Raw genomic sequence first — 26,075 nt, forward strand, 5'->3', positions numbered from 1 at the left:
TCATGAGTTTCCCGCGGCTCTCTGTTTCCTCCAGCAATTTAGTGATAACAACAGCGTGGATCGATGGGGAGAATGGGGCAGCGGACTTCACAGACTTAAATTTATTAAAAACTACCACACCAGCAGCTACCTGGCTCCTCTTTCTATCCCTTATGTTTTGACTCCTCTGTATTTATTCCCCCCCGCCCGTCACTCTGGTACCCCTGCTGTCTAAGTCCCTCTGTGTGCTGGGGCCCCTACAGGAGGCCCCATGGTAAACCCTCTCAGCTGTCATGGGGGTATTAGGGGGGGGAGGATTTGTGCTGGTAGGGGAAGAAGATTTGTAATAGGAGGGGATGGGATAATGGCACCCCAATCGTGAAGCAAAACTTCTTTTGGGTGACAGGCATCCCACGATTCTGTGTGATTTTGCTGCCAATTGTCGGGTGACAATTGCAACAAAATCGTGCCTTGGTTGGGGTGCCATGCCATGCGCTGCTAAAGTGTTTGGGTTTTGCTTGAAGGAAAGGTGGCAACCATACTGCCGCTTTCTGCTATGTTGTGTTTGGGATAATCATATACTGTAGATTTTCAGTGTGGACATCTGGCGTGTTGCAGTATTTTTTTAGAGGATGGGACTTCCTCCAACTGCTTTCCGTTATTTTATTGATAACTACATGTCTACGTTTTGGTGGTGACACTGATAAGAGAAATACCACACTTTGTAGGGGTGTCTTGGAATGGCATAATACCTCTGTACATATTTGAAAATATAAGAGACAAAAACCTCCATTTGATTTGTAATATTTAACAGTTTATATGTGATTTTCTGTGCTGGCTAGCTGTATTGATTGAAAGGAAGAGAGGAAAAATCCCTGGTGCCACACATCCACAGAGTCCTATGGTGGTGATATAAGAGACAACCTTAACCTGGACTCCCGCCAAGCCAATGTGTTTCGCTCCGCCCTCCCCCGGAGAGTGGTCATGGGGAATTTTTGTAACTGTTTCAACTGGTTCCATCGCCAGCACCTTTTTCTCTTTTGCCGCTTATACACGATCAGACTATCCGGCGGACTTAGTCTGGCGGACAAACCGCCCACACACAAACTGACTTTTCCGGCGGACTAGATTCGCCGGTCTATGGCGGCAGTTCTCCGGACTTTTGAAATGAACGGAGCATCCTCTGGTACTGTGACATCATAAGGGGCAGGGACATCACCCGGTGACCCCTTCCCATTGTCCCTATATAAGTTACCGTGCAACATGTCCCTGTCATTGTGGCCAGAGACAGTGTTGAGTCAACATCTCAAGGAAGAAGAAGAGATGCGGTGACCGTGGCCACCGCTAGTAAAAGAGCTGGAAGAAGAAAGCGGAGGCCTGGCAAGAAGAACCGAAGAGGGGGACAAGACCCCCGAAGTCGAAAGAAGAGGCGGCGGTGACAGAAGACCGGGCCACCGCTAGTAAAAGAGCTATAGGAAAAGCGGAGGCCCGGCAAGAAGAACCCGAAGAGGGGGACAAGACCCCCAAAGAGGGGGACAAGACCCCGAAGTCGGAAGAAGACCCCCGGACGGCGACGAAGAAGAAAGCTGGGTTCCTCCGCTAGTAAAAGAGCTAGCAAAAGAGCAGAAGATAGCGGAGGAGTCCGGTGAGAAGACCCCCCAAGACGGAAGAAGACCACTGGAGCTGTGCAATAAATTATTTTAAAACCTCGCAGTTCGGCGGACAATTTTTGAGTCAAAACGACTTTCTAAGTCCGCCGGACTTTCTGGGAAAAAAAAGTCAGCCGGAGCCCACACACGGGCGGATAGTCTGATCGTGTGTACGCGGCATTAGACTATTGCAGCTTCATTCATTGACATTAAGCCCTGGCTCACACTGAAGTGTTTTAACATGTGATTTTACATGTCAAATTCACGGCAATTGCCATCAATGGCACAGTCCTAATCGGTGCGACGCTGCATCTGCGGCGCTGCATCGATTTCAAAAAGTAGTTTCTGTACTACTTTTTGCGATTTCGGGCTGCAATTTACATTGACATCTGTGCAGAAACAGATGTCTCTGAAATCATGGTTCTCCTGTCACATTTTGTTTTACACTTGGGGTAGCAGGGGTGGCATATACAGGAACTGATCCTCTCCATTTTCCTACAACTGCTGAAATAAACAGTAGGGTTGATTTACTAAAACTCGAGAGTGCAAAATCTGGTGCAGCTCTGCATGGTAGCCAATCAGCTTCTAACTTCAGTTTGTTCAATTAGGCTTTGAGAAAAAAACCTGGAAGCTGATTGGTTTCTATGCAGAGCTGCCCCAAATTTTGCAATCTCCAGTTTTAGTAAATCAACCCCATAGAGTCCTTGTAAAAAGTAAGCAAAGTCAGTGTTCACACTAGTGTCATCCACTCTTTTTCTTTTTGTGATTTGTGATTGGGTGAGTGGGTAAACATCCAACAGGGATTGGTCCCATGGAAAATGATGGTCCTGATTGTTATTTAAAATCTTCAATATGCTATTCAAAATTTGGAACCATTTAATTTCATTGTGGCCCAGGATCAGTTACCAAATCCCAAGTGGCCTTCACTCTTCAAAGGTTTGAGAATCCCTGAATTAGCGGGTCTAAAAAGCCACAATGTTGGGCATGGTCTTGGAGGGTTGAGTTTATTGTGACACACCTTCCTGCCTATATATGTCATAATTCTAAGGCAAGTATTGTCATTTTATCAACAGCAAAGCCCTCTTTACGACTGGGCGTATGCAAGAATCAATCCCAAAACACTATGCAAAACTGCGAAATCACACGACGCTTGTTCAGGTTGCATTCATTTTCAATAGTACCTAAGCAGGTGCGCATCTGCTGCAACTGTTAAGCGATAAATCGCACTGTAATCGTGGTATCATGCAAAACATGTCGCTCCAAAAGGAGCAGGAGCTGAGAATTTTGACAGTTTTGGATTGGTTTTCAGTCCCTCACCTAAGAGTTGGGTTACATTAGAGATAATACAAATTAACTCTGCATTAAATGAAAATATATAGATTCAACAAATCCAAGCTTTAAGTGAGGATATCTGTTCAAATATTACTAACGTACTGCATATATGGAACTCTCTTAAATGGCCATATAACTCCCACCCTAATGCCCAGAAAACAAACTATCTCAGAAACCCCCTGGGTATCATTTTGTGAGGAGACATCTACCTGGACATGGTGGGACAAATGCTCATGTTGGCAAACTGACTTGCAAAAAATGTGACAATTGGCAGCTATGCTTTATTTTAGATGTAGAGAAGGGCAGCTAAATTAATAAGGAGCATAGAGGACCTCCGTTATAAGAAAAGACTGAGCTGGATTACTTTGCAGGTGAGAAGAGGCACTAAACGGGAGAGGTGGTCAGCATATATGAATGATCTGTATGGAAAATTCAATGGCAAGCTGTTTAGTTAAAGGTTGCTGCAAAAGATATGAGGGCACATACTGAGACTGGAAGGAAAAGATTTATCTCCAGCTGAGAAAATAGTTCTTTACTGTACGATTTATGACACTGTGGAATTGTTTTCCACAAGAACTGACTCTAGTGTGCATAGCTATGAAACTTTGTAAAAGAACAAAATACAAAGTGTTTACCTTTATAAATATAATATCAATATTCGTTTCCAGTGATCTACCTCTTTTTGTAATCTTTACAGTTCTAGAAAATTGTAAGGGCCAATCCAGATCTATTTGGTCCTCTGTGCTGCATTAACGCATGGGTGTAGACATTTTGGCATACCAATATACCATAACAGACCAAAAATCAGACATACATGTGGCACACAATGCATGGTAGTGTATTAATCTGTAATGCACTAAACCCAAGTGCTTTTCTTGTTCTAGCACAGGGGTCTCCAAACTTTTGAAACGAAGGGCCAGTTTGCTGCCCTTCAAACTTTAGGGGGTCGGACTTTGGCCAATGGAGTAGAAAATGCCTCAGTCGTGGTGGTCAGTGGGAGTGAAGAAATTACATTATTAGGGTCAATGTTTAGAATAGTGCCCCATCATTGGTGTCAGTGGGAGAATCTATTGTCCATCTCCGGTGTCAGTGGGAGGATATATTACCCCACTGTTGGTGCCAGTGGGAGGAATGGTGCTCCGTCTTTGGTATCAGTGGAAGGAATAGTGCCCCAAGGACCAGATAAAGGCAAGCAAAGGGCCGCATCTGGCCTGTGGGAGACCCCTGTTCCAGTGTGTTGGGATGAAGTGGCCGCCCATCCATTAGGAGCACCTGAGCGCCACTCCCTCTCTCCAGCCACCCTCCTATATGCAGTGAATAGATTCATGCATAACATGAATCTATCCACAGCTGCCACGACCGCCACTATTCATGTGTCTGGCCCTTTTCAGGTCATCGGGCATATAAATTACAGTGGCCGGGTTTTTGTTTTTGAAGAACCTGATTAAAGCCAGAGGCTCTAATAGGCTTCAAAATAGGGTAGACTTGGGATGCAGAGCATTCCGTCTGGAGGCCACCCAGGTGTGTTACAACACAAATGAAAATTTACTTATCCTCCTCCTGGTCAATTGGATTGACCAAAATGTCAGGCGATCCTATTGGATGCCTAGCACTAGGAGGAGCAAAGAGGAGACACATCGGAATCTGCCCCAGGAGAGGACACAGTAGCAGCTTTCCCCGTACCCACCACACTGGAAGTTGGCCACATATGACCGCTGCTGTGTGGCATGCACATTTTTCAACAAATAGGTATAAATGCACCCTAAATAATATTTTATGCATTTGCAAGTGTGGTAGTTGTGTGCCACAAGTGGGGTTGATTTACTAAAGGGAAAAAGACTGTGCACTTTGCACTCTGCAAGTGCAGTTGCTCCAGAACTTAGTAAATGAGCAGAAACTCATCAAAATTATCCAATCAGGGGCAAGCAAAAGTGCTGTTTTTATTTAACTTTCCTTGCACATGATTGGGTACTATTTGCAAAGTGAAGCCTTATCTCATTTACTAAGCTCTGGAGCAACTGCACTTGCAGAGGGCAACTGCACTTTGCAATGTGTACAGTCTATTTGCCTTTGGTAAATCAACCCCGGTGTCTCTTCAGGCTTGGTTTTAAAGGAAGTCCCTCTTTTTTATTTTAGAAAGTTGATAAATACACTACACATTTACTGACACCAAAAACTGGCATTGTAGGTGTTACCTTTACCAGAGAGTGGATTTATTCTTCTTAACCTCCCTGGCGGTACGATTATTTCGGATTTTAGGTGCTAAAAGCGGTACCATTATTTTGCATGAAAATTTGGCGTTTTATATTGTAGTCCTGCAATTCTTAGGAATAACTCTCTTAAATCTGTCCAAACCAGAGTCTAGCAGACATCCCGGGTATGATAAAGTTTGAAAAATTAAATCATAAATTATAATATAATAAATAATTATAAATAATTGTACCAAATAATAATATAACAATAATAAAAATTATTCAATAATGTAATCAAATCAAAAACACTGAAATTTGCTCAGTTGCAGAATTGTCACTGTCATTACTTTTCAGTATTTGATGACGGATCTCCCCACAAATCGCTATCGCTTAATTCTGCGAGTGATTCTAATTTATTATCGCTGTTTTCTAGCTGGTCTAAAATCATTTTTGATGTACAGTGACAGTTTGGTTGCTATGGGCAATCTCCAGTTTCCAGGCATAAAGAACAGTTTTTATTATATAAAACTGCATGCAGGACACTGGGCAGACCACTAGGGACAACGGGGATGTGAAATATTTACATACAGCAATGTAATCTGTAAGATTACATTATACTGTATGTATACTGTTTGTTTCACTTTTTGAATTTGGCGCCGATCTCCGTGCCCGTGCGTCGCAACGCTCGCAGGGCACGGAGATCGGCGATGTAATGCATCGAGCGAGACACGGCTCGCTCGTACAGCGGGGAGACAACGCTGGATCCGAGGGAGAAGGTAAGTAAACCTCCTCCTGGATCCAGCGACGCTGTCCCGAGTCTGACTCGGGGATACCGCTTTTGGTATAAAAAATCCACCCCGAGTCAGACTCGGGAATACCGTCAGGGGGGTTAATATTTACTTGTGTTACATTTTACAATACACATTCTCCCATGTATTGTTCAATTAACATTTCTTTGGACTGCTAGTGATTTAAGGGGAGAAAGGTAACCAAGGAATGGATGCTGCAAAAGGTGCAACTGCGTATTGAATCAACCTGCTACCCTACACCAAAAACGAAAATAAAAGGGCAGATTGAGATTGATACCAGAAAGTAAATGTTACATACATCATCTGCCCTTACTCAAGATGGCTGCATCTAGAACTGCAAGAGGGGTGTTTTTCGAAGTTATTTTTTAACAGAATAAAGCAGGGATATGCAATTAGCGGATCTCCAGCTGTTGCAGAACTACAATTCCCATGAGACATAGCAAGACTCTGACAGCCATAAGCATGGCACCCAGAGGTAGAGGCATGATGGGATTTGTAGTTTTGCAACAGCTGGAGGTCCGCTAATTGCATATCCCTGGAATAAAGCATTGAGACATGGATGGATGGGTGAGTTTGTTTCAAATAATAAAAATGAAATAAAAAGCAATTTTAGTTTGTGGTGCTCAGATGCAATTAAGTTCAGCTTTAAAAGAACAGAGCATCCTTTTCTGCGCATTTCTGTACTTTTGCTTTCTGTTCATTCTCTGGAAGTCTTATAATGAACTCATAATTGAGTACGCTAAACCAGCCATTGATGGTTTGAATCTTCAGCAGGAACTGAATCATCCATGGACAGGGTTATTGTACCCATTACAATCCCATTGTACCCATTACAATCCATTGACTGACTTGGGTACAACCAGCATGTCAAAGTTTTGCATTCGATTATAGCAAGTGGCTATAGCCACTAGCAATAATCACAGTATTCTCAGAGAACAGAATAGCTCCGCGTGAGTGACTGACCGTGTTAATAGGTGAATCGAGCGATATTCTTTCCTGCAACTTACAAGTTGCAGGCAAGAAAATCACATCATCTATGGCCGTCTTAATGAATGGCTTTTAAAGGAAAAGATAAACAAAGGGACATTTTTATACACAGATATGGGTCTGGATTTGATTTTTAAAGTGGTTGTCATTGTACTGTATGTGGAAAACAACATTTGGGATGCTGAATATTCTTGCAGAGCGTCCAGAGGTTACACAAAGACTTTTGCTTCTGCCTAGAAAATCATATAGTGTAATCTCTTATCTATATACTTGTATACTTGGACTTCCGGTGGAATTATCTCAGTCTGAAAATACAGGTTGTAAGTAGCTCTTAATGACAAAAGATTACTGATTTTAAAAGCAGCAGTTGATTAGGGAAATGCAGTATTTTCCATAATAGACATGTCAAGTATTCTGTGCATTAAATGGATTTTTTTTTTATCTCTGGGGCATAAAACTCATGCTATAGACTTGACGTTAGGCTTACTTATGAAAAAGAAATACTTTTGGAATCAATTAAAGTTTTTTTTTTCAGTGGTAATGAAAACAGAAAATGTAATGGGCTGTTGATATTTAGTCTTACATTGCCCATAAGCCTTTCCAGGAATTGCACAAAGAGACATAAGAGACTTACATCTCTTATGCGCATTTCAAACAGCAGAAGGAAAAAATGTATATTTTTCTCTTATATTTAAACTACATGTCATGACCAAGTTTGCATCATCAGGCATGCTTACTAATGTACTCAAACTCATACATGCCTGGTGTCATTTGAAGTGATTTCCATTTTCTGTTAAATTCTGCAACCCAACCATCTTAGTCCATTCTATGTAATAACCGGATGGGCCTCCTTGTTGTGACAGCACCCTATACAATTGTGTGAAAAAGTATTTGCCCTCTTTCTGATTTATTTATTTTTTTGCTTATTTGTCACACTTAAATGACTCAGATCTTCAAACAAATTGTATTATTACACAAAGATAACCCGAGTAAATACAAAATGCAGTTTTCAAACGAAGGTTTCCTTTATTAAGGCAAAAAAGCTGTCCAAACCTGCCTGGCTTTATGTGAAAAAGTAATTGCCCCTAAACGTAATAAATGGTTGTGCCACCCTTGGTGGCAACAACTGCAATCAAGCATTTGCGATAACTGGCAATGAGTCTTTTACATTGCTGTAGAGCAATTTTGGCCCACTCTTCTTTGCAGAATTGTTTTAATTCAGCCACATTGGAGGGTTTTCCAGCATGAACGGCCTGTGTAAGGTCATGATACAGTATCTCCATTGAATTTAAGCCCGGGCTTTGACTAGGCCACTCCAAAACCTAAATTTTGCTTTGTTTGAACCATTTGGAGGTGGACTTGCAGTTGTATTTCGGATCATTGTCCTGGTGCATAACCCAAGTGCACTTGAGCTTGAGATCACAAACTGATGGCTGAAAATCCTCCTTTAGGATTTTCTGGTAGAGCTCAGATTTCATGGTTGCATCAATTATGGTAAGTCGTCTAGGTCCTAAAGCAGAAAAGCAGCCCCAGACCATCACGCTACCACCACCATGTGTGACTGTATGATGTTCTGGTTAGGAAATGCTGTATTAGTTTTATGTCTGATGTAACGGGACACCCACCTTCCAAAAAGTAAAATTTTTGTCTCATCAGTCCACAAAATATTTGCCTAAAAGTCTTGGGGATATGGGGATATTCAAGATGTTTTTTGGTAAATGTGAGATAAGCCTTTGTGTTCTTTTTGGTCAGCAGTGGCTTTGGTTTTTGCCCAATCTCTTTCTTATTGTTGACTCGTGTACATTGAACTTACCTGAGGCAAGTGAGGCCTGCAGTTCTTTAGATGTTGTTCTAGGTTCTTTTATGACCTCCTGGATGAGTAGTCGTCCTGCTCTTGGAGTCATTTTTGTAGGCCGGCCACTCCTGGGAAGGTTCACCGCTGTTCCAAGTTATCTCCATTTGTGGATAATAGATGGTGTGTGTGCGCATGCTAGCCCCAGATTACAAAGGAACCTACAAGGATGCCCTTTTGCGCACCCGTGCCATTCTGCCGATTTACATCAGTTTGCGGTGGTCAAACAATTATTTCTAGGTAAACTTTACAATATCTTAAAATATGTACTTATCGAAAGAGCCTTGTTTCCCTTTAAATCTGAACTGTGAGCCCAAAATGTCAATATATTCCTTAATAGGCACAAAGGATATAAATCTATTTTGTGTGCAATGCATCAAATGCCTTTGCAAACGTTATTACGATAAAATTGTAGCAATGACATAATCACTGTGTTACACATAGCCAATATAGAGAGCAGAGCTGTGGGAGGGACTGAACAGTAGTGATGGCCGAACGGTTGGCCCGGCGGTCGTTTCGCGGCGAATTTCCGACTTTCGCCGTCCGCGGGTTCGAACGCCTTTTTCCGTCGTTCGCCCCGGCGGACTTACGTGTTTAATGTATACAAGAACTTTAACCTTTCGTGACACGTTTATCATGTGTTACAGGACAACCAATTGAGACATGACAGCTCATGGACACTTGGACATTCCCCCTAACCTATAAATACACCCGATCCGGTGGCCATTTTACATTCTTTCTTCTGTCACTGTAGGGAAAGGATCCTGTGTGGAGTAGGGACAGAGAAAACGCTAGCTATTTGGTACACAAAAGTTCTTTTCAGGACTGGTATAGGTGTTAGGTCAGCAGCCTGAGTTTCTTTTGTCAGTTTAGATAAAGGGACAGAGCGCTGTATGCTGCTATTTTAGGGACAGCTCAGCCAGATTAGTCTTTCTTCATCATCATCATCATCATCATCATTAGCTGTTACTATCAGGTCCACAAAAGAGCTGTTCCAGCTAATCGTTCCAGCCTACTCTTTTTTGCCAATTTGTATAGGGACAGGCAGGAAGCAGTGTGTCAGGCAGTGAGGATAATTTTAAAGACTTGCTGTTACTATTAGTTCCACAAAGGTTCTTTTCAGGACTGGTATCAGTGGTACGGTAATAGGCTTGTACACGTATAATATTCTTTCTTCCAAATATAGAAAGAATATTATACTTGACTGCTGCCCTTCTGCTGCAGTCTGCTAATCATTCACAACTCACTTGTTCCACAAAGCTCTTTATCAGGACTGGTAACTTGGTCTGTCTAGGGTGCTACGGTACATAGGCTTGGGTGCGGTACAGTCTGCTGTTCTGTAAGGACCGCTATCGGTCCACAATACATAGGGTTGCCGTGCACTACTGCTGACCGCTGCCCTATACTGCAGCAGTCCTTCAGCGGTATAGGGACTGACGCACAGTCTGCTAAACACTAATACACAACCTGCTTGGTCCACAAAAGTTCTTATAAGGACTGGTAACTTGGTATAGGGTGCTACGGTACATAGGCCTGAGTGCAGTACAGTCTGCTGTTCTGTAAGGACCGCTATCGGTCCACAATACATAGGGTTGCCGTGCACTACTGCTGACCGCTGCCCTATACTGCAGCAGTCCTTCATTGGTATAGGGACTGACGTACAGTCTGCTAATCACTAACACACAACCTGCTTGGTCCACAAAAGTTCTTATAAGGACTGGTAACTTGGTATAGGGTGCTACGGTACATAGGCCTGAGTGCAGTACAGTCTGCTGTTCTGTAAGGACCGCTATCGGTCCACAATACATAGGGTTGCCGTGCACTACTGCTGACCGCTGCCCTATACTGCAGCAGTCCTTCATTGGTATAGGGACTGACGTACAGTCTGCTAATCACTAACACACAACCTGCTTGGTCCACAAAAGTTCTTATAAGGACTGGTAACTTGGTATAGGGTGCTACGGTACATAGGCCTGAGTGCGTTACAGTCTGCTGTTCTGTAAGGACCGCTATCGGTCCACAATACATAGGGTTGCCGTGCACTACTGCTGACCGCTGCCCTATACTGCAGCAGTCCTTCAGCGGTATAGGGACTGACGCACAGTCTGCTAAACACTAACACACAACCTGCTTGGTCCACAAAAGTTTTTATAAGGACTGGTAACTTGGTATAGGGTGCTACGGTACATAGGCCTGAGTGCAGTACAGTCTGCTGTTCTGTAAGGACCGCTATCGGTCCACAATACATAGGGTTGCCGTGCACTACTGCTGACCGCTGCCCTATACTGCAGCAGTCCTTCATTGGTATAGGGACTGACGTACAGTCTGCTAATCACTAACACACAACCTGCTTGGTCCACAAAAGTTCTTATAAGGACTGGTAACTTGGTATAGGGTGCTACGGTACATAGGCCTGAGTGCGTTACAGTCTGCTGTTCTGTAAGGACCGCTATCGGTCCACAATACATAGGGTTGCCGTGCACTACTGCTGACCGCTGCCCTATACTGCAGCAGTCCTTCATTGGTATAGGGACTGACGTACAGTCTGCTAATCACTAACACACAACCTGCTTGGTCCACAAAAGTTCTTATAAGGACTGGTAACTTGGTATAGGGTGCTACGGTACATAGGCCTGAGTGCGTTACAGTCTGCTGTTCTGTAAGGACCGCTATCGGTCCACAATACATAGGGTTGCCGTGCACTACTGCTGACCGCTGCCCTATACTGCAGCAGTCCTTCATTGGTATAGGGACTGACGTACAGTCTGCTAAACACTAATACACAACCTGCTTGGTCCACAAAAGTTCTTATAAGGACTGGTAACTTGGTATAGGGTGCTACGGTACATAGGCTTGAGTGCGGTACAGTCTGCTGTTCTGTAAGGACCGCTATCGGTCCACAATAGATAGGGTTGACGTGCACCACTGCTGACCGCTCACCTATACTGCAGCAGTCCTTCAGCGGTATAGGGACTGACGTACAGTCTGCTAATCACTAACACACAACCTGCTTGGTCCACAAAAGTTCTTATAAGGACTGGTAACTTGGTATAGGGTGCTACGGTACATAGGCCTGAGTGCGTTACAGTCTGCTGTTCTGTAAGGACCGCTATCGGTCCACAATACATAGGGTTGCCGTGCACTACTGCTGACCGCTGCCCTATACTGCAGCAGTCCTTCAGCGGTATAGGGACTGACGCACAGTCTGCTAAACACTAACACACAACCTGCTTGGTCCACAAAAGTTTTTATAAGGACTGGTAACTTGGTATAGGGTGCTACGGTACATAGGCCTGAGTGCAGTACAGTCTGCTGTTCTGTAAGGACCGCTATCGGTCCACAATACATAGGGTTGCCGTGCACTACTGCTGACCGCTGCCCTATACTGCAGCAGTCCTTCATTGGTATAGGGACTGACGTACAGTCTGCTAATCACTAACACACAACCTGCTTGGTCCACAAAAGTTCTTATAAGGACTGGTAACTTGGTATAGGGTGCTACGGTACATAGGCCTGAGTGCGTTACAGTCTGCTGTTCTGTAAGGACCGCTATCGGTCCACAATACATAGGGTTGCCGTGCACTACTGCTGACCGCTGCCCTATACTGCAGCAGTCCTTCAGCGGTATAGGGACTGACGTACAGTCTGCTAAACACTAATACACAACCTGCTTGGTCCACAAAAGTTCTTATAAGGACTGGTAACTTGGTATAGGGTGCTACGGTACATAGGCTTGAGTGCGGTACAGTCTGCTGTTCTGTAAGGACCGCTATCGGTCCACAATAGATAGGGTTGACGTGCACCACTGCTGACCGCTCACCTATACTGCAGCAGTCCTTCAGCGGTATAGGGACTGACGTACAGTCTGCTAATCACTAACACACAACCTGCTTGTTCCACAAAAGTTCTTATAAGGACTGGTAACTTGGTATAGGGTGCTACGGTACATAGGCTTGAGTGCGGTACAGTCTGCTGTTCTGTAAGGACCGCTATCGGTCCACAATAGATAGGGTTGACGTGCACCACTGCTGACCGCTCACCTATACTGCAGCAGTCCTTCAGCGGTATAGGGACTGACGTACAGTCTGCTAATCACTAACACACAACCTGCTTGTTCCACAAAAGTTCTTATAAGGACTGGTAACTTGGTATAGGGTGCTACGGTACATAGGCTTGAGTGCGGTACAGTCTGCTGTTCTGTAAGGACCGCTATCGGTCCACAATAGATAGGGTTGACGTGCACCACTGCTGACCGCTGCCCTATACTGCAGCAGTCCTTCAGCGGTATAGGGACTGACGTACAGTCTGCTAATCACTAACACACAACCTGCTTGTTCCACAAAAGTTCTTATAAGGACTGGTAACTTGGTATAGGGTGCTACGGTACATAGGCTTGAGTGCGGTACAGTCTGCTGTTCTGTAAGGACCGCTATCGGTCCACAATAGATAGGGTTGACGTGCACCACTGCTGACCGCTGCCCTATACTGCAGCAGTCCTTCAGCGGTATAGGGACTGACGTACAGTCTGCTAAACACTAATACACAACCTGCTTGGTCCACAAAAGTTCTTATAAGGACTGGTAACTTGGTATAGGGTGCTACGGTACATAGGCTTGAGTGCGGTACAGTCTGCTGTTCTGTAAGGACCGCTATCGGTCCACAATAGATAGGGTTGACGTGCACCACTGCTGACCGCTGCCCTATACTGCAGCAGTCCTTCAGCGGTATAGGGACTAAGAGTTTTGTCACAGGGTCATTTAAAAAATGACATGCAGAGGAAGAGGCAGGCCCTTCCGCAGGGGTGGTAGGGGTAGGGCAGGAGCAACAGGCTTGAGCCAAAGTGGGAAGTTGCAGAAGGTGCGTTCAATTACTTTAAAGGATGCACCAGACTTGGTTGAGTGGCTCGCTCAGCCTTACTCTTCTGCACCCTCCTCATCCTCTCGATCTGCACCCTCTTCTTCACTCTCTGCTATGTGCACCCCCAAAGACACTACCACCAACAACACGACCACCACCACCACCACCACATACCTTCCGCTTGAGTCACTGGAATTATTTTCCGATCCATATCAAGAGGACATTTCTGATGCGCAGCCACTCTTGGTATTGGATCAGGAAGAGGAGGTAGCAACAAGCGCTACTCAGCAGTCTGACGCCAGTACCCAGATCAGCCCAAGGAGGAGGTTGGTCCCCGGTGTTGCTGCCTACTCTACTTATAGCGGTGGGGAAGGTGACGTTGATGATGACGTGTCTAGTGATGTCACGTGGGTGCCCACAAGAGAGGAAGAGGAGGGGAGTTCAGAGGGAGATATGGACCAGCAGATAGGGAGGAGAAGCAGCAATGACTTACATTGCACAGCAGGGACAAAGCAGACTGCAAATGTATCAGGAGCGAGTCATCGACCATGTACGGTCACATCTGGCGCTCCCAGGACACCGGCACATGGCTCCGCAGTGTGGGCTTTTTTTAACGTGTCCGCTGCTGACAATAGCGTTGCCATCTGCAATCTTTGCAGTCAACGCGTTAGTCGCGGTAAGCCCAATACTCACCTAGGGACGACCGCCTTAAGAAGGCACATGAGCAGCCATCACCGAGCCCAGTGGGAGCAACGGAACACACAAAGCCACACTGCAGGCTCTCACCGTCCAGCCTCGTCTTCTACTTCTCCTTCTCCTCTCTCCTCACAATTGTCCTCCACTCCACCTTCCATCACGCCAAGCTCACATTTTTCTGCAAAAAGGCAGGCTTCCGTGGGCCTAATGTTTGAGCGTAAAAAAATGATGACGCCGGATAACCCTCTTGCCCAACGGTTGGCGGCTGGCTTGTCAGAACTCATAGCCCGCCAACTACTGCCATATAAACTGGTGGACTCGGAGGCCTTTCGCAAATTTGTGGCCATTGGAACACCACAATGGAAGGTCCCAGGAAGGAAGTATTTCTCAGAGAAGGGCATCCCAGAGCTATATGGCCATGTTCAGCGGCAAGTGAATGTATCTCTGGCACACAGTGTCGGTGCCAAGATACATCTGACCACAGACACGTGGTCTAGCAAACACGGGCAGGGAAGGTATATCAGTTTTACTGCCCACTGGGTGAACCTTCTGACGGCCGTCAAGCATGTAACCCGTGGCACCCGTGTAGATTTGGTTTTACCGCCACGGATTGCATGCAGGCCTGACTCTTCTTCTCCTCCTCCTACTCCATCCTCCTCCCTCTCCTCCTCAGCTGCCTCCTCCTTTTCCGCTGCTAGCGTCTCTTCCACTGCACCGCCCAAGCTCCCCAGAACCTATTCCACATGCCAGGTGAGACGTTGCCATGCCGTGCTGCGTCTGTTGTGCCTGGAAGCAAAGAGCCACACTGGCCCGGCACTCCTTTCAGCTTTGCGTTCACAGGCAGATGAGTGGCTAACACCGCTCAATTTGACAGTTGGTAAAGTGGTGTGTGACAACGGTGCCAATCTGCTTAGCGCATTGAAACAGGGCAAAATCACGCACGTGCCGTGCATGGCACACGTCTTAAACTTGGTCGTGCAGCGATTCCTTGTCAAATACCCTGGGGTCCAGGACATCTTGCGGCAGGCAAGGAAAATCTCGGCCCATTTCAGAAGATCTTACACGGCCATGGCTCGCCTTGCTGACATTCAGCGGCGACACCATCTGCCGGTCAGACGTCTTATTTGCGATTGCCCGACGCGATGGAACTCAACCTTCTATATGCTTGATAGGCTGCTCCAGCAGAAACGTGCAGTTAACGTCTACCTGTATGAACTCTGCGAAAGAAACGGTTCTGGGGAGCTGGGTTTTTTTTCACCGCGCCAGTGGCTGCTCATGCGCGACACATGCAGACTTCTGCGGCCATTTGAGGAGATCACCAAACTGGTCAGTCGCAGCCATGGCGCCATCAGTGACATGGTACCTTATGCCTTCTTTCTGGAGCGTGCATTGCGTCGTGTCATTGATCAGGCTGTGGAGGAGCAGGAGCGGGAAGATGAGGAAGTCGCAATGCTGGATGAATTCCCAGGGGGGGCTACTCTATCTGAGACAAGTCAACAACAGGAGTCTGATGAGGAGTCAGAGGAGGATGGTGCCGGGGCGGATGAGCAGGAGCAAGAAGAGCATGCTTTAAACCTTTCTGGGATCCCTGTTGTGCGAGGATGGGGAGAGGAGAATGAAGAGGACGACATTATCCTGGATGATGAGCAGGAGCCAGGCCACCACACCGCTTCCACTTTAGTGCAAATGGGGGCCTTCATGCTCCAGTGTTTTAATAGGGACCCCCGTATAAAAAGCATGAGGGTCAAGGACCAGTACTGGGTGGCAACGTACTTAGACCCCCGGTACAAACACAAAATGGCGGAAATGTTACCGCCGTCGCAGAGGGCTGTCAGAATGCAGCACTTCCAGGCCTTGCTTCGAGAAATGCTGCATTCTGCTTTTGCGTGCGCTGGCAGAGGAGCAATTCCCACTCCCAGAGAAGGATTTGCGGGTACCAATCCAACAGCGCCTGCAAGAAGAGGCCGGTTTGAAGATGTGTTGGTGACTTCGGATATGAGGTCATTCTTTCAGCCGACCCATCGACAGGTGTCATCCGGATCCAGCATCAGGGAACGCCTAGACCGTCAGGTGTCCGACTACATTGGGTTAACGGCCGATGTGGACGCTCTGAGGAGTGATGAACCCCTAGACTACTGGGTGGGCAGGCTTGACCTCTGGCCAGAGCTTGCCCAATTTGCAATCGAACTGTTGGCTTGCCCCTCATCCAGTGTCCTGTCCGAAAGGACGTTCAGCGCAGCAGGGGGGATTGTGACCGATAAGCGTACTCGCCTAGCTCACCACAGTGTTAACTACCTCACATTTCTAAAAATGAATGAGGCATGGATCTCGGAGGAATTCAACACATGTGATCAGTAGACCATGTATATGTCTATAAACAATTTTTGGAATCAAGCACACAGACCTTCTTAATTCATTTGGCTCACTTCCCTGACCCAAAAAAGCACACCGTACTATATGCCCCTACCCTCCTCTTTGAAGAGGTTGAGCGGTGTCATATTTCTACTGGGGCTGCTTATTATGAGGGGTTCCCACCATCCCTGTGCTGTGCTGACTTCCTCCTGGGTGTTCTTATTATGAGGGGCTCCCACCATCCCTGTGCTGTGCTGACTTCCTCCTGGGGGTTCTTATTATGAGGGGATCACACCATCCCTGTGCTGTGCTGACTTCCTCCTGGGGCTGCTTACGGTGCTGCTGTCAGCGCTGTATGTCACGGAGCTGCTGTCAGCGCTGTATGTCACGGAGCTGCTGTCAGCGCTGTATGTCACGGAGCTGCTGTCAGCGCTGTATGTCACGGAGCTGCTGTCAGCGCTGTATGTCACGGAGCTGCTGTCAGCGCTGTATGTCACGGAGCTGCTGTCAGCGCTGTATGTCACGGAGCTGCTGTCAGCGCTGTATGTCACGGAGCTGCTGTCAGCGCTGTATGTCACGGAGCTGCTGTCAGCGCTGTATGTCACGGAGCTGCTGTCAGCGCTGTATGTCACGGTGCTGCTGTCAGCGCTGTATGTCACGGAGCTGCTGTCAGCGCTGTATGTCACGGAGCTGCTGTCAGTGCTGTATGTCACGGAGCTGCTGTCAGCGCTGTATGTCACGGAGCTGCTGTCAGCGCTGTATGTCACGGAGCTGCTGTCAGCGCTGTATGTCACGGTGCTGCTGTCAGCGCTGTATGTCACGGAGCTGCTGTCAGCGCTGTATGTCACGGAGCTGCTGTCAGCGCTGTATGTCACGGAGCTGCTGTCAGCGCTGTATGTCACGGAGCTGCTGTCAGCGCTGTATGTCACGGAGCTGCTGTCAGCGCTGTATGTCACGGTGCTGATGTCAGTGCTCTGTATTACGGTGCTGCTGTCAGTGCTCTGTATCTCCTGCACCCTCTTGTTTGCCTACCCTGGTCCCTGACCTTCCCTCTCCTCCATTGCCTTCATTAGCTCCATAGTCCTGAATTGTCAGAACAATTTCCCAAATAAAAAAAAAATGCTTGTAGTTATCGATCCCAAATTCACCTCATACATGTATTATGCTATTGTCCAGGTGGTGGGACTACGTGCTACCCCCTAATAATTACCCCGTGGCCGCAAATTCGACCTAAAGGTTTGCGAAATTCGCCTCCCATTGAAGTCAATGGAGCCCGCGGCGAACGGTCGTTTTCGCGAACGTTTGTGTCCGTTCGCGTTTCGCGTTCGCGAAACGTCCCGTCGGAAGTTCGTCCATCACTACTGAACAGATCCATCAACTACAGGCTACCTGCAGAAATCTAGAGGAAGGAGCCGATACAAGACCAGCCTCCCTGCACAAGGAGAGAGAGCACACTAATATGCAAGTAGAAATATACATACCTTTTTATATTTAGACATTGGGGTTGATTTACTAAAACGGGAGTGCAAAATCTGGTACAGCTCTGCATAGAAACCAATCAGCTTCCAGGATTTTTGTCAAAGCTTAATTGAACATGCTGAAGTCAGAAGCTGATTTGCTACCATGCACAACTGCGCCAGATTTTGCACTGTCCAGCTTTAATAAATAAACCCCAATGCTTGCTTATCTTAGTGTTTAGCTTTAAAGCTGATCGCCAGGCAAAAAGACACAAAGTAGCATAGTTCTGTATTTATTAATGCATTATTAAATGTATTTATTTACAGGCAGTGCAAGTACCTGAACTTGACTTGGTTTCTGCCTCTTGCAACAGCTGTACAGCAGATCTCCAGAATAAGAGAGCAAGACGCTGCACAAGTAGCCAATAAGCTGTGTTATATGTGCTAACAAGGTACATGTTGTTTGAATCAAAAGGTGAAAATGACAGCGAGAGAGAGAGAGAGGAGATTGTATATCTGCCTTCTGCTTTCACTATCTAGTTACAGGCTATGCAAGAAAAATAGATATTAAAGTGCCACCCCACTACTAAGAGGTCCAGATACAACTTTAAGCCAATGATAGGGGAACAATCTAAAAAGTAACCAACATGTTTCACAGGTCCAACGGTTGATGTCAAACCAGCTTCTGACAAGGCCTGTGCTTTTAATCACACTGTAAGAATGAACATTAAAGGTCTAAATCTCTTCTAGGCTATTCATGTTATTTTGAAGCCCTAATGAAGGGGGCATCTTTGAACCACTGAAACGCATTGGAAACTTTTGGGATTGCCACTCGCCTCTGACTTTTATTGGAATCAAGTTTTATCTGGACCTCTTAGCAGTGGAGAGGTGCCTTTGTTCCCTTTTTGTTAAATTACACTACAAGAATCAAATGTTGAGTATTAACATATCATCATACTGTGATATACAAAATAAATTGTGATTAGCATATACAAAAAACCTCCCAGTATACCCATATTTTTTCACAATCTAAAGCAAGGGTGTCCAAACATTTTTGAAAGAGAGCCCCGATTTGATGAAGTGAAACTGCGTGAGGCCCGACCAATTTGTCTGACATTTTTTGAACTATTACAAATCGGTCTAAGTTTGTTCATCTGAGCACTAATACACTGCCCAACAAGAATTCTCTTGCCTTTGTGGTGAAGAGATGAGCTTGGGTGTGATATTTGGCTATACTGTATTTATCGGCCTATAACATGCATATTCGCTTTAAAAGGGAAGTTTCAGGAAAAAACTAACATTTTAAATACAGAACTGGGAAGCAAAATAAGGGTCAGTGCCCATCTGCAGACCCACCGTTGCAATGAATGCAGACCCACCATTGCCATAAATGCAGACCCACCGTTGCCATGAATGCAGACCCACCGTTGCCATGAATGCAGCCCCACTGTTGCCATTAATGCAGCCCCACCGTTGTCTTGAATGCAGCCCCACCATTTCAATGAATGCAGACCCACCATTGCCATGAATGCAGACCCACCATTGCCATGAATGCAGACCCGCCATTGCCATGAATGCAGCCTTACCATTACCATGCCTTACCATTGCCAGGAATGCAGCACACCCATTGCCAAGAATGCAGAACCCCCATTGCCAGGAATGCATACTTACCATTGCCATCAGTGCAGCCTGATTGATGCCCATCTGCAACCTTGGAGGGGACAGGGAGGGGGCAGGACAAGCGCCAACAGATAACATACAACAGAATCTGTTTTCTCTGCGGCTTCTTTAATACAAAGTCCCGCCTCCTATGATGGACAGAACAGTCATTCAATGGCAGCGCAGGAGATGGAACTTAATATTACAGAGCCCGCTGTGCGAACAGGAAATTCACCTGTATGTACGGCACTGATCCCGACCTCCCCATCCCCTCCAAGGTAGCCAGCATGTATATCTTTTGTGGCCCCCAGCACTTGGGGATTTGTTGGGGGCCACAAAAGATATACATGTCACCAGGCGGGCCATTTGAAACCAGAGCCAGATTTTGGACATGCCCGATCTAAAGGGGATATTATCCATGTCGCAGGTGTAATGTGTGCCATCATAATGCGGTAGGAGAAAGTCAGATGCTTTTCAGTCTACTGTCATTAACCACACATGAAGCACTTCACCACTTATGCGACAAAATTGATTGTTTACTTACTCACATGTCCATGTAAAAAACAATATGTTGGATGGACTATACACTCATTTTCTATTGCATAAATGAGCATATAGAAAATATAAAGAAAGGAGTAACTAATCACAGTGTGCCTAAACATTATCTCTGACATCAAATTAAAGACCCTAAAGGCACGCAGTTTCTTCTTATAGACAAATATATATCCCCATGGAGGGGGGGGGGGGGGTCCCAGTAATAGAGGTATATTATGGTTAGAAACTTTTTGGATTTATGAACTCAAAACTTATTGGCCATATGGCAAGAATGTCGACTGGGACATTAAATGTCAACTGGGACATTAATGCTACCACTTATTTTAATTCTTGGCATAATATATTGGTATTCTCCGCTTATATACAACAAGGTACATAATATATTTACATGATTATTTTTATCTGTTAATTTTTCATTTATATTCTATTTGTTTAATCTGTATAATCATTAACCTATGTTCCAAGGATCTGCCTGTGTGCAGTGGTGTTCAGAGTGAGTCTTGGAATGTGTTTTTTTGGCCGAATATCTGTCTGGCTCTATCCAAGTCTCTCTGTGGTTTCGCACCTAAACCACAGCTTAGCACCTATCATCTTTGGTGACTACATTGAGGCTTGGAACACACAACGTATACCAAGTTGTGTGTGGCTATGCAGTTAAGTGATGTCTGGAGCTTGGCTCTATCCAAGCCTCGCTGTGGTTTAGCACCTATCATTGTTGGTAGTCACATTGAGGCTTGGCTCTATCCGGGCCTCGCTGTGGTTTAGCACCTATCATCATTGGTTGCCACACTGAGGCTTCCCTTCTAGACATGTATCAGCCAATCACAGGCCTTCCTCGGTAGATGCTACCTCTGCATCTACTGAGGAAGGCCTGTGATTGGCCGATACAGGTCTAGAAGGGTAGTGGTGATAGTGACGTCCAGTTGCTGCCGCCACTGGGGAGCTACAGTTCATTGAAGGAACCATGAATGCCAACATGTACTGTGACATACTGAAGCAATGCATGGTCCCCTGCCTTCTGAGACTGGGCCACAGGGCAGTATTCCAACATGATACTGACCGCGAACACATCTCCAAGATGACCACTGCCTTGTTAAAGAAGCTGAGGGTAAAGGTGATGGACTAGCCAAACATGTCTCCGGACCTAAACCCCATTAAGGATTTGTGGGGCATCCTCAAACGGAAGGTGGAGGAGCGGAAGATCTCTAAAATCCACCAGCTCTGTTATGTCGTCATGGAGGAGTGGAAGAGGACTCCAGTGGCAACCTGTGAAGGTCTGATGAACTCCATGCCCAAGAGGGTTAAAGCAGTGCTGGAAAGTAATGGTGGCTACACAAAATATTGACTCTTTGTGCTCAATTTGGACATTTTCACTTAGGGTGTACTCACTTTTGTTGCCAGCGGTTTAGACATTAATGGCTGTGTGTTGAGTTATTTTGAGTGTACAGCAAATTTACACTATTATACAAGCTGTACACTCACTATTTTACATTGTAGCAAAGTGTCATTTTTTCAGTGCCACATGAAAAGATATAATAAAATATTTACAAAAATGAGACAGACGGCTGTACTCACTTTTGTGAAATACTGTATTTAGCTGTTTGCCTGGAGATCAGCTTTAAGCATACAAAAACACAGTAACTTTTGTCCTTTGTTGTTTTGACAGTTTCCTGTTCTGTCAGCAGAATATTTAGTCAAAATGACATTATTTATGATAATTATAATATCTGAGATGAGAAATAATGGTAGCTGTAACCACCAAAACAACTCATTATGTTACGGTTTCGATATTTATTAGTTTGCTTTCTACCATTGTTGTAGTTAAATTAGCTGTCTACACAAAAGGATGCAAATGGTGTGAACTGAAGCATTGACTTGGTCTTTTTATTTTTTTCTGTATTTCCCCTGACTGGTGAGGCGGAACAAATTACAATTATACATCATCTGCTTTGATTTTTGATTTAACTTAAGAAACAAAGCATTGCATTAGATGTGTCTAAGCACCACAGCTTGGGTGACAAACACGACATACTTGTCTATCTATTTCTAATTGACGCTTTGTGAACGGTGCTTCAATGGCATCTTTGGAGGTTTGATTAAAGCAGGACACAAAGGACAATGTGAAGGACGTAGGAATATGGGGCAACTAGCAACTTCAAGAGAAATACTATGTGTATACTATATGTCCATTAAAGAGTATTTATTCCTAAGAAATGTTGAAATGAAGTGTCATGAATAATTTATCATACCAATTATATCCAACTAATGTTAGGTGTGATCACAATTCTGATGAGGAGTTTCCTTGTGTTCTGCTACTTAAAGGAGAACCTGTAAAGCAATAATTGCATCTATGCTGGTCACATTACATAACCCAATGTCATTTTAGAAAAAACTTCTAAAAAATATAACTAAAATAGAAAAAAAATGGTTCTAATACAAAGGGCACAAAAAGACCCTTCTTATGTAATGCTTTCTGCAAAGCATGTCACTGATAATAATGTTTTGGCGTTCATAATGAAGGTGGTGGGCACAGACACAATTATAATACAAGGTTAATTTCTCATTAATTGCGATTATAATACATGGAATTCAGAAGCATTCAATAAAAAATTGGCAATTATGTCAACTGCAACTGTTTTTTTAGATGCACCTGGTACTTTTTTTTATTGGTTGGAATAATACACCAGAAATTCTACTAAGTTGTGAAGGGTGTAGCCGGGGGACGCTGCTGATACCGGAAGGGATGTGGGAGCCTCCGAGCCCCACTGTCAGTTTTAGGAGCTGTTCATCTTTTACTGCTATGTAAGTTACTTTTTATAAAAATGCCAATTTTGAACTACTACACTATGAGGATACCCTTTCTTACATGGGCCACCACACGGAGAAAACCACAATGTTAAACACCCAATTAAGGACAGAGTGTCAGGACAGCAGGTGGAATAAAGGAGGAGGAGAATGATAGAGGAGCCTAACTTGCATACCCCAACATATGAGAAGGTGTCATTTGACCTAGTAAGAGAGTTCAAAAGGTGAGGTGAGCGCATAGGTTGAGATATGGTGGGAGTCACCGAAGCACCAGCACTTTTTTAAGGATGTTATTATTGTGGACTCGCTAATGAACTGCACATTTATGGTTTAATTTAACTACTTCAATACAGGGCACTTACACCCCCATCCTTCCCAGGCCATTTTTCAGCTTTCAGCGCTGGCACACTTTGAATGACAATTGTGCAGTCATGCTGCACTGTAACCATGTGAAATTTTGGTGGCATTTAATCACTTCTGGGTTTTTTTTTTATCTCTTCCTAAAAAAATCAAATAAAAAAAAGACTGAAAATTTTGAAAAAAAAGTTTCTGTCAGAAAATGTTGTTAATAAGTAATTTTTCTCCTTCACTGATGGGCGCCTATGAGGCAGCACTGATGGGCACTGATAGGCTGCACTGATGGGCACTGATGAGGTGGCAGTTATGGGCACTGATGAGGCAACACTTATGGCACTGATTAGGTGGCACTGATGGGGAAGTACGAATATGTCACACTTATGGGCACTGATAGGAGGCACTGATATGTGGCACTGATGAGCACTGATAGGAGGCACTGGTGGGCACTGATGGGTGGGCACTGTTGGGTAGCACTGATGGGCACAGGTAGGCAGCATTGGTGGGAACAGATAGGCAACACAGATAGACAGCACTTATGGGCAATAATGGGTGACATTGATGGGCAGCAGTGATAAGTATTGATGGGCAGCAGTTATAGCCAGCACTGACTGGCATCACTAATGAGTACTGATTGCTGGCCCTTGTGGGCACTGTTTGCTGGCACTGGTGGGCACTCACTGCTGGCACTGGTGGGCACTCTGCTGGCACTGGTGGGCACACTACTGGCACTGGCAGGCACTTTATTGTGGCTATAGCCGCCGGCTGTATCACGGGAGCGCGCCCGCAGGTGATTCTCACCATGTGAGGGAGCTCGCATGAACGTGAGAAGTACCTGCGGGAGGAAGCAGAGAAAGCCGCCGAGGGACCCCAGAAGAGCAGGTTCAGGGCCACTCTGTGCAAAACGAGCTGCACAGTGGAGGTAAGTATAACATGTTTGTTATTTTAAAAAAATAAAAAATTTGACTTTACAATCCCTTTAAGATGTACCAGGTATTATGGACTTTGTAATTGGTAGTGTGGATAGAACAGTGAATTTGACTTCAAGTCATAAAAGAAGAAGCTCAGAATCTCACTGAGGATGTAGGTGGAAGGAGGCAGAAAAGCAAGTTAAGAAACAATTTAATAAAATATAGATAAAGGTTGATACTGGAGAATAAGAATATAGTTTATTGTCCAACTGTACCACCTTGTCCTCCCTATGTTATGTATGCTCCAATGTTTTATACCTTAGATAATGCCAGCCAATGCTCTGGTCCACCTCCAAATTGTTGCAAACATGGATGCAAATCCTTTACACTTCCCCCTAATTGAGAATCCACCTCATTATTGAGATTAGTAAAAAGTTGTGCTTTATTTTATTCATGATACAATAAGAGACAACAAGATATTGAGACTTTAAAGGTGTTTAAAACTCCTCATGGAATAATAGATCTTACAACGTGATATTTAAAATTCTATTTTATTAAGATTACCAATAGTTATAATTATGTCTATACAAATAGACATTTAAATAAAAAATTGTTTTGCAGCAAATTCTATGTGAAACAAACTCCCCCCTAACCAAAGTACACTAATTCCTCTGTAATCATATATGCACACAATCATGGATAACAATGGCATACACCATTACACACGTGAGAGGAGACATACAACACACCTGTCGGCTTCTTCAGGGGTTCTCTATGGAGGGGAAAGAATGTAGAATAGAGCCAAAGCCAAGAAAAGGGTCCAATACAAAGGGGTTGGCAGTTATGGCTGATTGGTCACATGTTTGGCCATAACGTACTGAAACAGGGAAAGATAATAACACTACCAAATATCCGCCACTTCAAGCATTAGCCAACTCATACTATAATACATACCTAGGAGAAATCTCCTTTGTTAAAGTCCATACATAAAAGGGTAGGCAGATTCCAATTGCAGCAAAAAGGTAAAATCTGGAATAGCATAGAATGAACACTACTTGTTTGTAGATACAGAAAGCTATATATCTCATATCATCAAATCCAATTTCAAAACAATTCAGAATAGCTTGTTTGTAATGGGGAGAATGTCAAAACCAGACTGTCTACACTGTTTGTCTAAGTCACGCTGCATACCACTGCCATCACAGAGAAAAAAGTACCTCCAAATGAAGACCCACAAGTGCTCACAATCACATAACCAGGGGTCAAGTCCTGGGAAAGTGTGGGAACTCACCCAAGATCCCCCCCCCCCCCAACACTGCAAAAAAGTACATAAAATGGCTGTATTATGTGCTAAATAGTGCAAATATCAATATTTAAACTATAAACATGTAGCTAGTGCTATTAGCAATGTGATTAAGTTAAACAAGTGTTAAAAAACTTATTTCTCCATTTACATGAAGATTGGGTTAAGCAAGCACAGCGTTCCCCCTTAAAGTGCAAGGGAACTCATGATCATGGGCGATCATGATCTGAAGGGGGACTTTGATATAAGGGGGGGCTCTGGTGACCAAAAAGCATCTTATATCAAAGTCCAATGTGTTTCTCTTTACATCAGAGTTTCCCTTCACA

At 44.8% G+C, this 26,075-nt stretch overlaps 1 protein-coding gene across 5 annotated transcripts in view; it reads left to right on the forward strand.

Annotated features, from left to right (window-relative positions):
- The window catches only part of XYLB (xylulokinase), a 242,160-nt gene that overhangs the window by 133,566 nt on the left and 82,519 nt on the right, over nt 1-26,075 (forward strand). Inside the window, exon 16 of one of the 5 annotated variants that reach the window (XM_077491191.1) lies at nt 18,490-22,027. The exons of the other annotated variants lie outside the window; for them this stretch is intronic. Within the exon in view, the coding sequence (XP_077347317.1) occupies nt 18,490-18,506 (17 nt within the window). The 3' untranslated portion in view covers nt 18,507-22,027. Of the gene's footprint in view, nt 1-18,489; nt 22,028-26,075 lie in introns of those variants that run through there. 5 annotated transcript variants of the gene reach the window in all.

Source organism: Lithobates pipiens, unplaced genomic scaffold (assembly GCF_037356315.1).
Source record: "Lithobates pipiens isolate NorthernLeopardFrog02 unplaced genomic scaffold, aLitPip1_a1.2 Scaffold_19, whole genome shotgun sequence".
Lineage (NCBI taxonomy): Eukaryota > Metazoa > Chordata > Amphibia > Anura > Ranidae > Lithobates > Lithobates pipiens.